At 38.6% G+C, this 15,416-nt stretch overlaps 1 protein-coding gene across 1 annotated transcript in view; it reads left to right on the forward strand.

The window, feature by feature from the left end:
* Positions 1-15,416, forward strand: part of crybg1 (crystallin beta-gamma domain containing 1) — a 41,119-nt gene that overhangs the window by 15,833 nt on the left and 9,870 nt on the right. Inside the window, exons 3-7 of the mRNA XM_007574848.2 lie at positions 4,264-5,585; positions 7,066-8,138; positions 8,767-14,102; positions 14,904-14,942; positions 15,023-15,141. Coding sequence (XP_007574910.1) covers positions 4,264-5,585; positions 7,066-8,138; positions 8,767-14,102; positions 14,904-14,942; positions 15,023-15,141 — 7,889 coding nt within the window. The remainder of the gene's footprint in view (positions 1-4,263; positions 5,586-7,065; positions 8,139-8,766; positions 14,103-14,903; positions 14,943-15,022; positions 15,142-15,416) is intronic.

Consider the following 15,416-nt stretch of genomic DNA (forward strand, 5'->3'; position numbering starts at 1 on the left):
ATTGAAACCTGCTACAGAACACAAAGTAGAACCACAGTGGAGGTTTTATCGACTGAATTTGGACATAGCATTTATTTGCAGCTCTTTTCACCTCCCTACAACTTTAACCAATCAATATTATTCCAGCCTTAAAATGTCTTTTATTTAGACTTATGCTGCTATCATTACATCTGTGTTATGCACAGAGTATTTTGTTAGATCATACTTTTTCAATATGTTATAACTCTTTATTTAATGATTTGTATGGTACATTATGGCACTATGGAGTAGGTAACCATGAAAATATTTAACAAGTGATCTAATGATATGCCTGTTGAAAACAATATATATATATATATATTTTAATGTCAATATAGTTAACTATACATTTTGTATGACTATCAATGTATTTGAAACTTACACAACGCAATTACTGACAAATTTATGTAACCATGGAAGGATTTGTTGATTTAGTGAACTGTGCCACTTTTAGACCGTCACTTGTTCCTCTAGGCTAGTTTCAGTCTGTCTTCCTTTTTTGGTGGCAGAAAGCCATCATAAAAATGTAGTCACACATTTTGCTTTTGCTGTCACATTTAATGACTTGATACCCTTTAAGGTTTGGTACAAATAACTGTATGGGATCTGAATATGCCTGGGTGTGTTTTTTTTTTTAATAATATTAAACCAGTCAAACCAGTCCTCTGTTCTATTTGTGTCAATGGGAGTGCTTGACAAGAACTCCTGTTATGTGGAAGAGAACAAAGTCCTGAATTTTAGAAATGTATACATAAAAAAAAATCTTCCTTTAACTTTACTGGTGTTTTGGATGAAAGTATTACTTTTCATGGTGTTTAATCCTGTGTTATTACACTCTGACATCGGAACACGAAGCAGAGCTCTGGCTGACAGATAAGGAAGTGGAGTATAACGCACACAGATGTGGCACACAATCTCCACCTACCTAACATTTCTTTCTGCTTTGGGCAAATAAAAGGTGAATGGTAGCCGGAGAAGGGCTAATACAACACAGAGGCAGCTGTTCATTTAGAGACTACTGGTAATGATTGAAAGACCTAAAGGCTCACTGGATATTTCACTCAGGCTGTTTTCGTTCAACTTCCACGCGGTGGATTTGTGAATCACTTGGGGCAATCTGGAGGTAAAGTAGAACAGATTTGATCACATCTTGGAGGTAAAATGAGATGAGATCAGAGTGTCTCATCTCTTTTAATAAGCCGGACAAATTTGTGTTTGCCCAGTGGAAATATATACTTTTGACGTCCGTGGTTAGTTTGTTTCAATAAACCACTTTCAAAGTCTGCTGAATATATTCCCATTTGTCCCTGAGCAGTTTGGCTTAATTCTGGTGGTTAGCCTTTTAACTGTATAATTCATAGATAGGCGTTACGACTCTGCTGATCAATACTGATTTGTCCTCTATAATCAGAGCAGTAGATAACAGATGATCGACTTTTATGCAGCTTTAGAATAATAAAAGGGAGCGTTTGCCCTCAGTAGCAATAAACATGTCTGCTGTTATCTGTGGGAATGTGAATGCCCCATAGTTTCCCTTTACTTGTGAGCTGATCGCTTAGCTCAGAGTAGAAGACAGAGCTATTTTACCGTTTCTATTCTATTTTTCTTCTAAGAAGACCAACTCTTTTCAAGTTCTCAACTGGAAATCAGGACAAATACAGGTAGGAAATTAGAAAACATATCTGTCCTGTCTACTGCATATAGCAAATATCAAAATCAGGAACTGGGCTGTTGTTTTGGGCGCTGGTTTCTGCTGTTCTCTCTTTGTGGTCCATGTTTTTCGTCTGAACATGTTTTATTTGCTTTGACATTACTATAGCAGATTTTGCAATGTAAGCTGTTGTTTCTTTGAGTCATGTTGTTTAGATGCGCTGTCAATATTATGGATTGATTTAGCTTTTCTGTGAATTCTGTCAGAATTTTAAAAGGTTATTGTGAAAGCTCCATGAGTTAGATCTTGAAATCAGTTCATTTTTAGAGATAGATCCAAAAATTATTGCTTGTAAATCATATAGATTTATTACACACAAAGCAACCTTGCAAGCCTTGATGAATATTGTTTTCTGCTAATGAAAACCCCAAATTTTGTTTCTCTGTAAATTTGAATATTACATGAGACTAATAATCTATTTTTAAAATGCAGAAATATTTTTCTATAATCTACTCAGTCATGGGGAAGACTGATGGCTTAACAGCTGTTCAGAAATCTGTCTTTAACTCCGCATTGAGGGTAAGCCTCCAAAGGTCAATTGTAAAAGAGCTGGTTGTTCACAGAATGCTGTTTCTAAGGACATTAATGGAAAGTTCAGTGAAAGAAAAACATATGGTGGAAACAGGTGCACAAGGAACATATATCTCCTGCCTTGAGAGGATTGTGTAGTCAGGGTGAGATTTAAAAGGTGTTGATTGCAGCTAAAATTAATGCTACATGTGGCTGCCTTTTTGGATCTAAGTATTTTTACTTCATTTTTTGCTTATGGCTAGTATTTAGTAATAAAAAGTGACCCTTGATATTTGCCTGAAAGGCGTTTTCATCAGTTGGTTATTCATTCAGATCAATATTTTACTATCTTACTATGTCTGCAGCCTTTCAGCCCTTCTATAGCCACAAACGTGGGGCAAATACATGTTGAAACAATTTATGTTTGTGCTTTCACATAATATTTTAATCTGCTGTTGAGTAGATATGTTGCTGTGATTCTACTTTATTTTTTGTAGCTTTTGAAGTAAATCGTATTTGCCCTGTGTGTGACTGAAGCTGCAAGTGATGGATTGGGCAGGACACTTTAAGACGACCATTCAGAAACTGTATTGTGTTGCCTTTAAATTCAAGTCTTACGATGTACCGTATGTTGAAAGACGGAGAAAAAAATAGAAATACAAATCTTTTCAGTACTCACAAACAATTCACTTCCTTCAGATATACAAACACTAATTTCCTAGGATTTAATATCACAAGGTTACAAAGTTTCGTGTGAAAGCAGGAAATATATATATAGTCAGAAGAACTGACTGAGAAAAGGGTGCTTGTCTGAGTCATAAGGTATTAATTTGTTTTTTTTTTTGTTAAATCTGACACAAATCTGACTTGTCAGTATTTAACATGAAATATTAATGAGATTCAAAATTTTGGCCAATTGTTATCTTTTTTTTTTTCAATAAATTGGTGATGTGTCCTTTAAAAGTGTCATACTCATTTGAAATACGGATGGCAGAATGTGATAAAAAGTTTATCACATTCTGTGATTCTGTCATTATTTATGACAGTGAATGTGATAATAATATAAAAAAAAAACAATATTTGAAGAGGTACTGCAGTCTTTTTTGTCCATATATTGAATGTTTGAGATTGTTGGTAAATCCTACTTAAAGAAAAAAAAGCAACTTACTAGTCAAGAAACTGTTTAATTTTCTATAGAGCTTAATTGGAACACCCAATAATAGTACACTTTTAGCACTAAGCTACACACGACAACGAATATATTTATATTTTTTTAAAGATTCTGATGGTTATTTCTGCTTTCATGGAACCTACACAGGAAAAAAATAGCACAAGTAACTTGAGGGAATGATAGACATTATTATTTAGAGTTTGTCATAGTAGTGTTAAATCAAATTTGCATGTTAACTAAAAACTAATTTACTATACATGTTACAGGAAATTGTCATCCCAGCCTGAAACAAAAAGAAATATAAATAAATTTAGAGAAGGTGTCTACACATTATTAATATAAATGTATGTGCTCATGAGGCATGAGCACACCTAGCAATTATTCATGTTACATATGTTATTTCTACATCTAAATTACAAGGCTTTGCGATGTCAGTTTATTCTCTTTTGCATTCTACATAAAGTTTAACAAAAGTAAAAAAAATAAATTAATAAATATTACGAGATTTGTTTTGAGAATCAGGCAAAGATTTTTGACATTTGGTCTAGTTTACATATAACGAATTCTGACATTTATTAAGTATTGTTTATGTTATTTAAAACTTGCACTTATCAGCTTAAATAATTGCAAAACACGAAAGATTTCTAGCTCCGATACATTTAAAGAGAGACGAGCACCTTGAAGTAGCAGCTAAAGCAAATTAAATTGCAGACATTCTTCCGGTTCAGCTTCAGACTTAATGTGCGTTCTGGTGCATGTCTTTCATATTTCTTTTCTTTTCATTTTTGGTGAGATCAAACCCAAACGTCTTCCTTATTTTTACATCGTCTTTTCTTCTTCTTCTTCTTCTCAGGGGGAAAGGAAGGGCGTCTTTGGTCGGTTCACCAGCTTTTTCCAGAGAAGAAAGAGCAGCAGCAGCCAGCAACAGTCAAACACCTCCACAAATTCGAGCACACCAACTTCTCCTGTGTCTCCCCGTTTCCCTGTATCCCACGAAGAAGATGGGTTAAAGCCTCGAACGGGTTCACATGATGCATCCCCTGGAACTGAGCTCGACGACTCCCTCAGTCAAAGCTCCAGCCCCAGTGTGGCCTCTCTGATTGTGGATGGGACAGACTTCCCGTTCGCAGACAGCGGCAGCAGCGGCAGGAGCAGCGTGAGGGAGGTGCGTGTGTCCACGGTCAGCGGTGCTGGAGCTCAGAAGAATTCTGGGAATGTGACGCCCACCAGTGCAGAGCTTCCATCTGCTGCCTGTCCAAACTCAGACACAGATTTAGGCTTTGCAGAATCAGTGGTGGAAGAAGTTAGCAAGAGATTGCGTGTTAATTTGGACAACAACATCCAGAACTCCAGTGAGGAGAACGTTGTGACCCCTACCACACCGATGTCAGTCAAATCCCCACTTTCCTTGACGCTGGACACCCCAAAGTCTCCCAACTTAACCTCCATATGTTTGGCATCAAAGAAAACCGTGGTGAAAGTTGGAGAGAAAGGCCACAGCACTGTGTTAAAAGGAATAACTTTAAGCTCTCAGTCATCCGTATCACAAAGCACCAGCAGTCAGCAAGAAAAAAATGACCCAGATGCACAGAGGGGAAGATCCGAAGTCAGGATACCTTCCAGCAGTTTGTCTGAGAAAACTCCAGATGCGACACAGAGCCCTGTGCCTGAGAGAGAGCAAACAGCTGAAAGGGATTCTCCCGTCCTGCTCCATAAAGCCATCTGGGTGGAAACATACCTGGGAGATGAGACGGAGGAGGAGGAGGGAGAGGCGGATGTAATGACACAGGAGGAGGAGGGCTTTAGGGTGGACTCACCTCCTGTGCTGGCCATACCGGTCAGAGTAATACCTGAGGATGAGGTGGTAACACAGAAGGAAACCCCACCCGCCCCTTCGGAGAGTTTGCTATCCGGTGGCAGCTTGCCAGAGTCCGACATCACCACGGCAGCAACTTCAGAGGAGTTTCAAACATTCCCGCAGGAGCCGGGAGAGCCCAACACCAGCACGATCCCAGAACCTGAGTCACTGGGAGAAATCCGCTCGACTCGCAAGACAGCGAGTCTGCCGACAACCAAGGTTTTTGCCCAGAAAGTAATTATTGAGCCGGAGGCGAGTTTGGAGGACAACGACGTAGATTTAACTACTGATACATCCAGGAGAGCAGAGCTAAAGGGGTGAGTTTTATTTTTTCTTTGTTATGGTGTCATTTTCCCCTTTGATCACTGAAAAAGCAGAAGAGAATAAAGGCTGCACGCAACCTGATATGCAAGTTCCCATGTTCCTTTGTAGCCAAGCAAAACAATAAGCTGAGCTGGTTGAGAGGCACTGAAATATTAATTTACAGTAGATAATATCAGTCACATACGGTATGTACTCTGTAGTGCTGAAAAGCTAAAAATTTAGCTAAAGTGAATGTATTAGGGACTTAATGAACAATTCAGATTGTTAATTAATTGTGAATTATTGTTACTTTTCTCAAGGATTGTTGGAAAGTGTCCACCTTTCTGGATGCTTCTTTGGCTCATTGCCATCTAAGCAATTTTATAACTAAAAAAAAAATCAGCTGTTTTAGAGATTATAACCAAGATTATTTATTTACCTTTTTTAAAACAATGTGCCATCCAGACTGAAGTTGGTGATGCGTGAACAAGACTAGTTGAAAACATAAAACATAGATCTCTTATGTTTGGACATTATGCGAGCAGTGTGTTTTACAAATTGTGAGAAACATCACTCTTTTCTTCAAGTACAAAAGGTATTTAGCCTAAAACTGCTGAAATAGAGGACATGATTATTATCACTGGGGTATTTTAAGGCAAATATTATCAGATTCTTTTTTGCTACAGTTTTACATAGATAATCTGAGTTTATGAAAGAAATCTGATCATTTCTTATCTTTTGAGATGTGATTTTTAAAATACTCTATGGTGATAGTCATGTTATCGTTCTTGATGGCATTATGGAATAAACATGGAGATAAACACCAAAGCTGCTAAACAGACACCAGTTTCTTTTATAGATTTTTGTCATTTTAGCTCCCATGGGCCAGTATAAACCAACTCAATCCTCTAGGACGCGGTACACTACAACTACCATGTCAGACTGTTGATAGTCTAATTGTGCCATTAATTTCATGTTAATTTCAGTCTTGATTCTTTTTGACAAATGCAAAATCTGTCACTGCTTACTTAATAATGTAGTTTTTTTTAACCATGGAAAATGACATGCAATTTCTGCCCAATCTCTTACTTAATGTTGAATCTTGAATGCTCACTTTAACTAAAGCAAGTGAGGTCTGCAGGGGTATCGATGTTGTTCTTGGTTCTTTTGTGACTTTCTGAATGAGTCATTGTTGCTTTCTTGAAGTAATTTTGGTGTGCCAGCCACTCCTGGAGAGGTTCCCCGCTGTTTCCTTTATTTGTGGATAATAAATCTCACTGTGGTTCACTGAGTACCAAAGTCTTAGAAATGACTCTTTAACTCTTTCCTGACTGATAGATGTAATTAAATTTGTCAAAAATACGCCTTTTAAAGAGACTATATACTGTTCCACGTTTAAACATTTCATATTTACTATAATAAACTCTGTGCTTTCTATAATTGTTTCACAGATATGCTATAAAACAAGCCTGTTTCTCTTTACTTCTTTGACAGATTGACAAACTTCCAACAAGGCAATGAAACTGAAATCAAAGATAACAAAACCGAAGCACCAAGAACAACAACAGATGAGCCCTCACTGTTCAACACTAAATATACTACTGAATCCATAATTAAAGAAGAAACTGAGACCCCTGCTTCCGGAGTTACTATTGCAGCTTCAGACATGAGCAAACCTAAGTTACAAGATGAAGACATTGGAGTAAAAGCCCAAAGTAGTCACATAGCTGCTGCTAAGCAAGGAATTAAAGGAGCAGTAGACAACTTGCATGCTTCCACAGGAAGTGGAACAAAGACCTCTTCATCTGTTGCTGGACTTAAGATGAAGACTGTCCCAAGAAAGACCACAGCAGGCACAAAAACAGAAGGTTCCAGTGATCATCCTTCACTTAAGGAGCGTAGCACTGAGAAACGTGTTTCTGCACTTCCAGTGTTAAAAGATCAAAGTGGTGTTAGTCACACAAAGCCTAAAACTCAGAAAGTTTCAACATCAGAAACTGATGCGAAATCTCCAGAAGCATCTGATAAAATATCTGAACCTGATGTCTTTGGGTTAGCAGTCGTTTCCAAACTTCCAAAGCAAACTAGACCTAAAGAACCTGTCAAGTCTCCAACCAAATCAGTCAGAAAACCCAGCTTTGAGGAAACCAAAAATGTGAGAGCCACGTCAGGAAATATTTCACCTACAAAATCTGTGTATAGAACAGGGACAAAGCTGAACAAGGAAAAGTCAGATGAGGAGTATGTAGACTTTGTCAGTGGAATGGAGCTTGAGCAAAGAACCGGTAAAAAGGTGAGCCATCCTGACAAGGACGCTCTGCAGCAGAACCAACAACAGAGTAGTTCATTCCTGGCATCAAAAAGTAAGTTGCCAGTTTCATCTCCAACAAGAAAAACAAATATCAGTATCACACCGACAAGCAGCCACAGCTTTAAAAAAGTGTTGCCTGGTCAGACTAACTCAGACAAAGGTGAAGCAGTCCAGAAACAGACACCAGAAGAGCAAGAAGTAACTCCCATTGATGAAAATGAAACACTGATGCCACAGCCTGAAAGTCCAAAGAAAGGTAAGAGTCCAGTCTGGTCTATCGGCTGAGCTTTTTATTCTTAGTTAGTCTGGGTCAACTTTGAGGCTGTTGAAAATGGTTTGTCAGGTAATTTTATGTTTATTTGAGAAGGTAGTTCTTAAAGCTGTTGAACTCCCTACACTATAGTAAAGTGATTTTTATCTGTTTTTAGTGAACACTGTATTGATTTGTTTCTATTAACAAGGGTCAACGTTAAGGCCGTTTAAAAAAAATAAAATAAAAATTAAACCATATAATTTATTTTCTGAATCTTCCAATTTCACCGCATTTATTTATTTGTTAATTGCAAGTTGTTAAAAACTCTTTTTTAAGTTATTTAAAAAAAGTAATTTAAATCTTATTTTATTTTATAGTTTTTTTTTGTGGATGGCTTTTAGCTTTTGCACCATATTCAATCACAATAGATACAATAACTTCTGTCTACATTACAAAACTGTGATAGCAAACTTGCATGTTCAGCATGTCTCACTGCATAAATAATTAAAACTCAATCACATATCCACACCAAGGAAGTACTGCAACCTGACGCATGCCATTGCAATAGAATACTTTCCTGATTTTTTTCACCTCAGTTCCCTTGAATAACATTTGTGTTTGTGTTTTTCAGGAACAGGAAGTATGCCACCACTGAAACCTTCCAAACCCCTATCTAAAAGAAGCATGAGTCATGAAGAGAATGACACAGCAGGTCTTTCTTCTTCTCCCACTAAGCAAGAGAAAAACGTGTTCGCAAGGCTCACCAAGCCAAACGAAAACATGAGACAGCATGGGAAATTTCCTGCGAAGGAGCTAACTGAGACTTCATCATCCGGGAGCAAGCTTCCCACAAGAAATCAGAAAATCGCCATCAAATTAAAGCCTAAAATCCAACAACTCTCATCAAAATATGAGGATTCAAATCTCAATACAGTTAAAGACTCAATTGTGAATGATAAAGAGACTGTCACAACAGATACTAAGAAGGACAGTGACTGTATGTCTGCAGAGGAACACATTAAAATGGCAGAAAAACAAACTAAAACCCCTCAAACTACACTGGAAGGAGATGTTAAAGGTGGAGAGATTGTATCGGTTCAATCTGAGGAAATCAGGACTTCAAAAATTACAGGCGAAACACAGATGGACGCACACCCAGTAATCATTGTAGACAAAGAAATGTCAGCTAAGTCACGGGTTGCTGGTGGTAATAATGTAGAAACTGAGGAAAGAAAGCTGGAAGCCAAAGAACCAAAACCAGAAAATCAAAAAGACAACAGACATAGGCAAAAACCATTATCATCATTTAAAACATCCACCACAGTTAAAGCCAAAGATGTGTCAGAGGAGCTGCAAAGCAAGACTAAATTAAAATTTGCCAAAGAGAAAAACTCTGCAGTTCAGGTCTTTGACATTAAACCAGCCCCTAAGGATGGTTTAACTGCCTACATCCAGTCAGCCAAACCTGAGCTGGATGTAGGCATTCATTATGGCCCATCAACAGAAACTGGTCAGGAGGGAGTTATGTCTACATCAGAAACAAGAAAGAATATTCCTGCTGAACTTGTCTCAGACTCACAGAGTCTTGCTGTAGGATCAGATGTTGTGAGCTCACCGGACTATTTGGAGGATCCAACTAAAGCTATAAATAATAGAGTATCCCAAACATTAACTGTGGAAGCAGCAAAAGGTTTTGATGTAGGGGAGAAAAATAAGGAGGAGGTTGGCTGGAAACCAGCTGAGGCTTTGGATGCAGAAACAGAGACTGTAGCTGTTTGCCAATTGCCCAAGAATGTTGAAAATCAGTTAAACAAAGAGGCTCTTTTAGACGAATCTGGAAGCAAGGAAAAAGACTCGAGGCCAGATGAAATGCTTAATCACACTGCAGCAGAAAGCTCTGAGTCACAAAACAGTTGCAAAGAGAAGCTCAAAGAAAGACCTGTGGACTTTGCAGGGAGAAGAATTATGAGTTCAGGGAAAGCAGGCCATCTCTCAACAGAAGAGAAAAGCTTGCAGCCTAAGGGTACAAAGAACCAACAGGCAGTAGTTAGACATGTCCTGAAAGGAAAGAGAACCAAGAGCGAGGAAGCAGAGAGCGCAATAGTTGAAACTGCAGCAAGTATGATTGACACAAAACAGCAGAACTTACAAGAAACTTCACAAAGTGACTCTATGAATATAGAGAGACCAAAGCCTCAAAATATTGAACCACTGGGGAAAAATGAAAAGGAAGCCAAGGAGCTAATAACTAAAAGTAAAAAGATGAAAGATGACTCCAGAAATCTAATAGGCAAAAATTATGATGTTGTAGAAGAAAAACCAAGTCTTGGAATATCAACGACTGACAGCAAAATGCTGGAGACTGAATCTGAAGACGGCGCCAAAGAAAAAGAGGAGATCGTATTTAAAAACCAAACTATGAATAAAACAACAGAACAAAATGCTCAGACATTAACTAATTCTAAAACTGGAGAAGAAGGTGGAAATATAACAAAACAAGGAAGAAATGAAAATCATATATCAGATAATGGACAAAAGGTTGCAAAAACTGAAGAAGAAAAGACAAAGGAGACTCAAGCTGTAAAACTATCATTAGCGAGCACTCACGTTGAAGAAAACAATGTAAAACCTGAAGTTGAAATCTCAGAGAGCTTTGGGAATGAAATTGTAAGAGCTAACAGTGAGGATGCAAAACAAAAGGTTCAGACAACCAAAACTGTTCTTGAAAAATCGACTAACAACCAACAAGGTCAAGTGATAGCGACTGGTAATCATGATGGAGTATCTTCAGAATCTGAACATCTGAAATCTGAAATTACTGATTCATCATTGCAAAGCTTGTCAAATGAGACAGAAACTCCAGGACATATTAGTAAATATACCAACCAACGGGTCCAGGAAGTGTTAACTGTTGGTGGCCAGGATGGAATATCTTCAGAATCTGAACAACTAAAGTCTGAAAAAAGTTCCTCAATGCAGTCTATTGTAAATGAGACAGCCGCTCCAGATCGTTCCAGCGAAGTTAGCAACAAACAGGTCCAGAAGCCAATAACTGTTGGTGACCACAAAGGGAAGTCAACAGAATCTGAATTTATAAAATCCGAAATCAGGGTTTCATCGTTGCAAAGTCTGACAAATGAGGTCACAACAGGAAACCATACTGAACACATACCAATACCAGGCTCTGAAGGAGATAGAGATGACTCTGCAACAAAAGATACCGTGACAGAATGTTTGGTGAATGAGTTAGAAACTGCTAATATAAGAAATGACCCTGGAGGCCTCCAAGAGTTCAGGCCAATAAGTGCTACAGATGAAGGCGCAGACGAATTAAAACAAGATGAAGATGAATTGGGGGGATCTGAACGTTCGAGTAACAAATCAGTAAAACAACCAGATATAGATGCTGAAGTTCAGGATAGTAATGGCACCCAAGATGCTCACTCTGTTTGCAGTACCACTGCAGTTGGAGATTTGGTGAATGAAACAGCAGATGTTCAGAAGTCAAACACTGGTGTGATGCAAGAAAATGAAATCAAAATATCACATCAAGAATCTAAATACTTTGACATAAACGTCAAGTTAAGACCAGAAATGTTGGAAGACAAAGCTTCAGAAGAGACAAAAGAAACTCAAATCCAAGAGGTTAAACCTACAACCACCATGGGTCAAAGTGCTAAAGAATCTAAAGACAAGACTACAAGTAAGGACCAATCAAATGACAGTTTAGTAAACGAATCAGTTAATGAAAATGTCACCAGCAAACTTGAAGTCAAGAAAGACACAAAGTCCACTATCTCTGGTGACTCAAATGAAAGCTTAACAACATCAGATCAAGAAAAGTTAACAGGGTCTGCGTCAGAGACATTAAAAAAGGAAGTTCAAGAGAAGAAAAAACAAAACTATGGCATGGATGCAACCCAACATCCTGACAATCCACTCTCTTATAATGATAGGAAATTAAAAACAGAACTTCAGGATTTATCTTCTGAAAGTTTGTCAAATGAAACAGTACCTTTGAAAGACATCAGTGAAGTTGTCAATACAGAAGTCCAAAGATCCAAAACTACTAGTGAAAAAGGTGAAGATTTACCAAACCTAGATCAAAAATCCAAAGATTCAAATTCTGTAACAACTGAAGTTGGCTCAAAGGAAACCGGGATGGAGCACAACATCCAGGATCATAGCACTGAAGATCCTAAAGACGACTGTGGTGCTAAAGTCAAGGAACCACTGCTAGTAGCTACAGAGCAGACCCAGAAGCCCTCGACTACTACAGAACAAAATAGTGGTACACCAGGTCAAGACAAGTCAGCACAATCTGCCACAAATGCAGACCTAAAAGAAAAACTGGAGTCAGTAATACCAGCAGAGTCAAAGACTGAAATTCAAGAGCTGAATGCCAGAACTGAAGGAGTTCAGATTCATGACCATTCTAAAGAAAAAACTGCATCAATTAACCCATCAGTCGATCAGGCAAAGAATATTGAAATTCACAAAGCAGACACTCAAAAAGAACAAAGTATCTCAACTGACAAAGATGGCAAAGTTGAGATTAAATCAGACATACATTCCAATGTTTCTGATGATACCGTTTCAAGAGACCTTCAGGAGAAGACACCAATTGTTTTAGGAAATACAGATAACCTGACTGCTGCCAAAGAAGAACAGGATGCAAACGTCACTGCTGTGGTTCAAAATATACCAAACACAAGTGTTTGCGCAGTCCAAAAGAAAGCGTCTTCCATTGGTTCAGTTCAAGTATCACTTAGAAATGATGCTCTGAAGACTGATGAGGTCTTTGAAGAAAGTATTCAAAAACCTGAATCATCTGCAGAGAGGTTCACTGCAGGTCGTGGTTTGAAACAAGAGGCACACGAAATTTCAAAAAAAGCAACAACTCAACTCTTTGATTTTGACAAGGCTAAGCCTCCAGGGAAACCGGTTCCACCCAAACTGACTCCGTCCGCCTGGTTGGACGTGGAAGACCGTCACAAAAAGAAAAAGGGACGCAGAAGAAATGAAGATGAGACAGCTAGTGATGACGACTTACTTGAGCCAGAGGAAGTTGATGATTTTCTCAGTAGTGTCAGAGGAGGAGGAATACCCTTTTCACTGCCTCGAAAGAAACATATTCGTAAAAAACTCCAGTCCCCACCTTTTGCTATGCCAGCCATCAGGGAGGACCGCTTTGAGCGGACATTTGATCCAGAGCAATTTCAGTTTGGCTTAAGAAAAACTGAGAGACGCATGGACCTTTCTCCAGCTATGGTAATCAAACAAAAAAATGCTAACAGGAATGGCAGTAGTACTGACTCTCAAGAGAGCGGCACCTCAGCAGACAAACTAACAACTCATAAGGCTGAAGGACAGGATGAGGCCAAAGAGGAGACTCAGGTCAAAGAGGGAAAACCAGAGAGGCAAAACAATGAGCCGGGGAAGATGACGTCAAGACTCGAGAGGATGTCCATCCTCACAGACTTGCTTAGCTCCCCTCGGACCTCCAGGAAGTCAAGAACTGAAACTTCCTCTGCCTCAAACAGCACAGTCCCGTCTAACCAGCAGCAAGACGTTGGACCGCAGGGAGTTACTGCCTTGCCTCTGCCTGTTCCCCCTGCTGATAACAGGGGCGTGAAAGGTGCAGATCAAAGCTTGATTTCAGAAGGTGGAATAGTTGCTGTTAGTGAGTCACCATGTAGCTCCTCCTCTGTTCCTCCTCTGTCGGTGCTCTCTGAGATGGACCTGCCTGATCATTTAGAGAAACAGCTCAAGAAAGACACACCAGAGCCAGAGGCCTCCATGGACTTTACACAGACAGCTGACCTAACCCCTCCTGCTATGGAGCAGTTGTCAATTACAAACATATCCATTGTGGATGCGGGCCCAAAGAATCCTCCAGTACTGCCTTCTACAACAAACTACAATCATGAGATATCTCAAAATGGACTTTGTACAACTAAAATCAAGGTAGTAGCTTTTTTTTTGTTTCACTAACATATTTACTAATTGCAACAGGAACATACTGCTTTAAATGAGTACAAATGATTCTGAAAGTCACAGCTGCGAAGAACATATTTGTTTCTGCTTTACTCCCATGGAGACACAAGCCTCAGGTTGTATCTTGTTCGCTTTTTTTTTTTTTTGTTTTGTTTTTTGTGTGTGTGTGTGTGGTGAAAGGAGGGGGTTTCATACTTCAAGTTGCCAAGTTTTGCAATCATTTGCAAGAAAGAACAAGGAAAACGAGCACGTTCAGTGTGGCACTCTACACAGGAAATATTTTGCAACATTGGTGCACATGACTTTTCCTGTCTCTGGGCAAAACATTTGCATCAGTAAGCAAATAACACTGATATGAAAATTAAATGCATTCATAGTAAAAGGGTAAGACACAAGCGACAAGCTTTTATTTTTTTGCCACAAGGAATTTGCGAAGAGAAAAAGTGATTTGAAAGAAGATGGGTTGCTTTTAAATTTGTATGCATTTAGTCAAAGATGGATTAATAAATGTGAAGTTAAATATAACATATTAGTGATTCAAGCAACTGCTAAATTTAATGGAAAAAAATAGTGAAATATACCCCAAAATCTTATTTTTTTAATACGATGCTGAACTGTAGGTGGTGTCTTTTTGCAAAACAACTCTTCCTCTATAGATATATCAAATAACCATAACCTTATCCAAGCTTACCAACCTAACGTTGACTTTTCCTCGTAGGGTTGATTTGCATCAAAAATAATTAAAGAATTGTGTCTTCACCTGTCTTGCAGAAACCTGTGGTTAGAGGACACCACAGAAGACCTGGGAAGGTAGGATTTGAAATGTTACTAGTTGCATTTTGTGAGGCATTGTCTCTTTATCGCGCTGATGGTTCTGTTTGTTCATGCAGATAGTCATACACGAACATGCTCAGTTTGGTGGGGAGGCATTTGAAGTCTATGGTGACGTAGAAGATTCCACCTCGATGAAACTGTCACCTGTGATATCGATCAAAGTCATCAGAGGATGGTACGGGATTCTACTAGTAGTTGTAAAAAGAAAATTAATGTTTGTTAATACAAGAGGAGTAGAGAAATCAGAGGGAAACATATAAAGTATTGTTTTACGTGGCATGTTTTATTATGGCTGACTGTTAGTTTAACATGATGGGATGGCAAGTATAACATGATCACAATACTTTGCCACATCAGTTTAATCCGGTCAAAAATAGGATGAATAGTCAAGACACCTCTGGCCAGAGGTGTTTAGTAGCATTGATGAAAATATTTACCTTGGAATCACTT

Source organism: Poecilia formosa, unplaced genomic scaffold (assembly GCF_000485575.1).
Source record: "Poecilia formosa unplaced genomic scaffold, Poecilia_formosa-5.1.2 Scaffold8, whole genome shotgun sequence".
In the NCBI taxonomy this organism is placed as follows: domain Eukaryota; kingdom Metazoa; phylum Chordata; class Actinopteri; order Cyprinodontiformes; family Poeciliidae; genus Poecilia; species Poecilia formosa.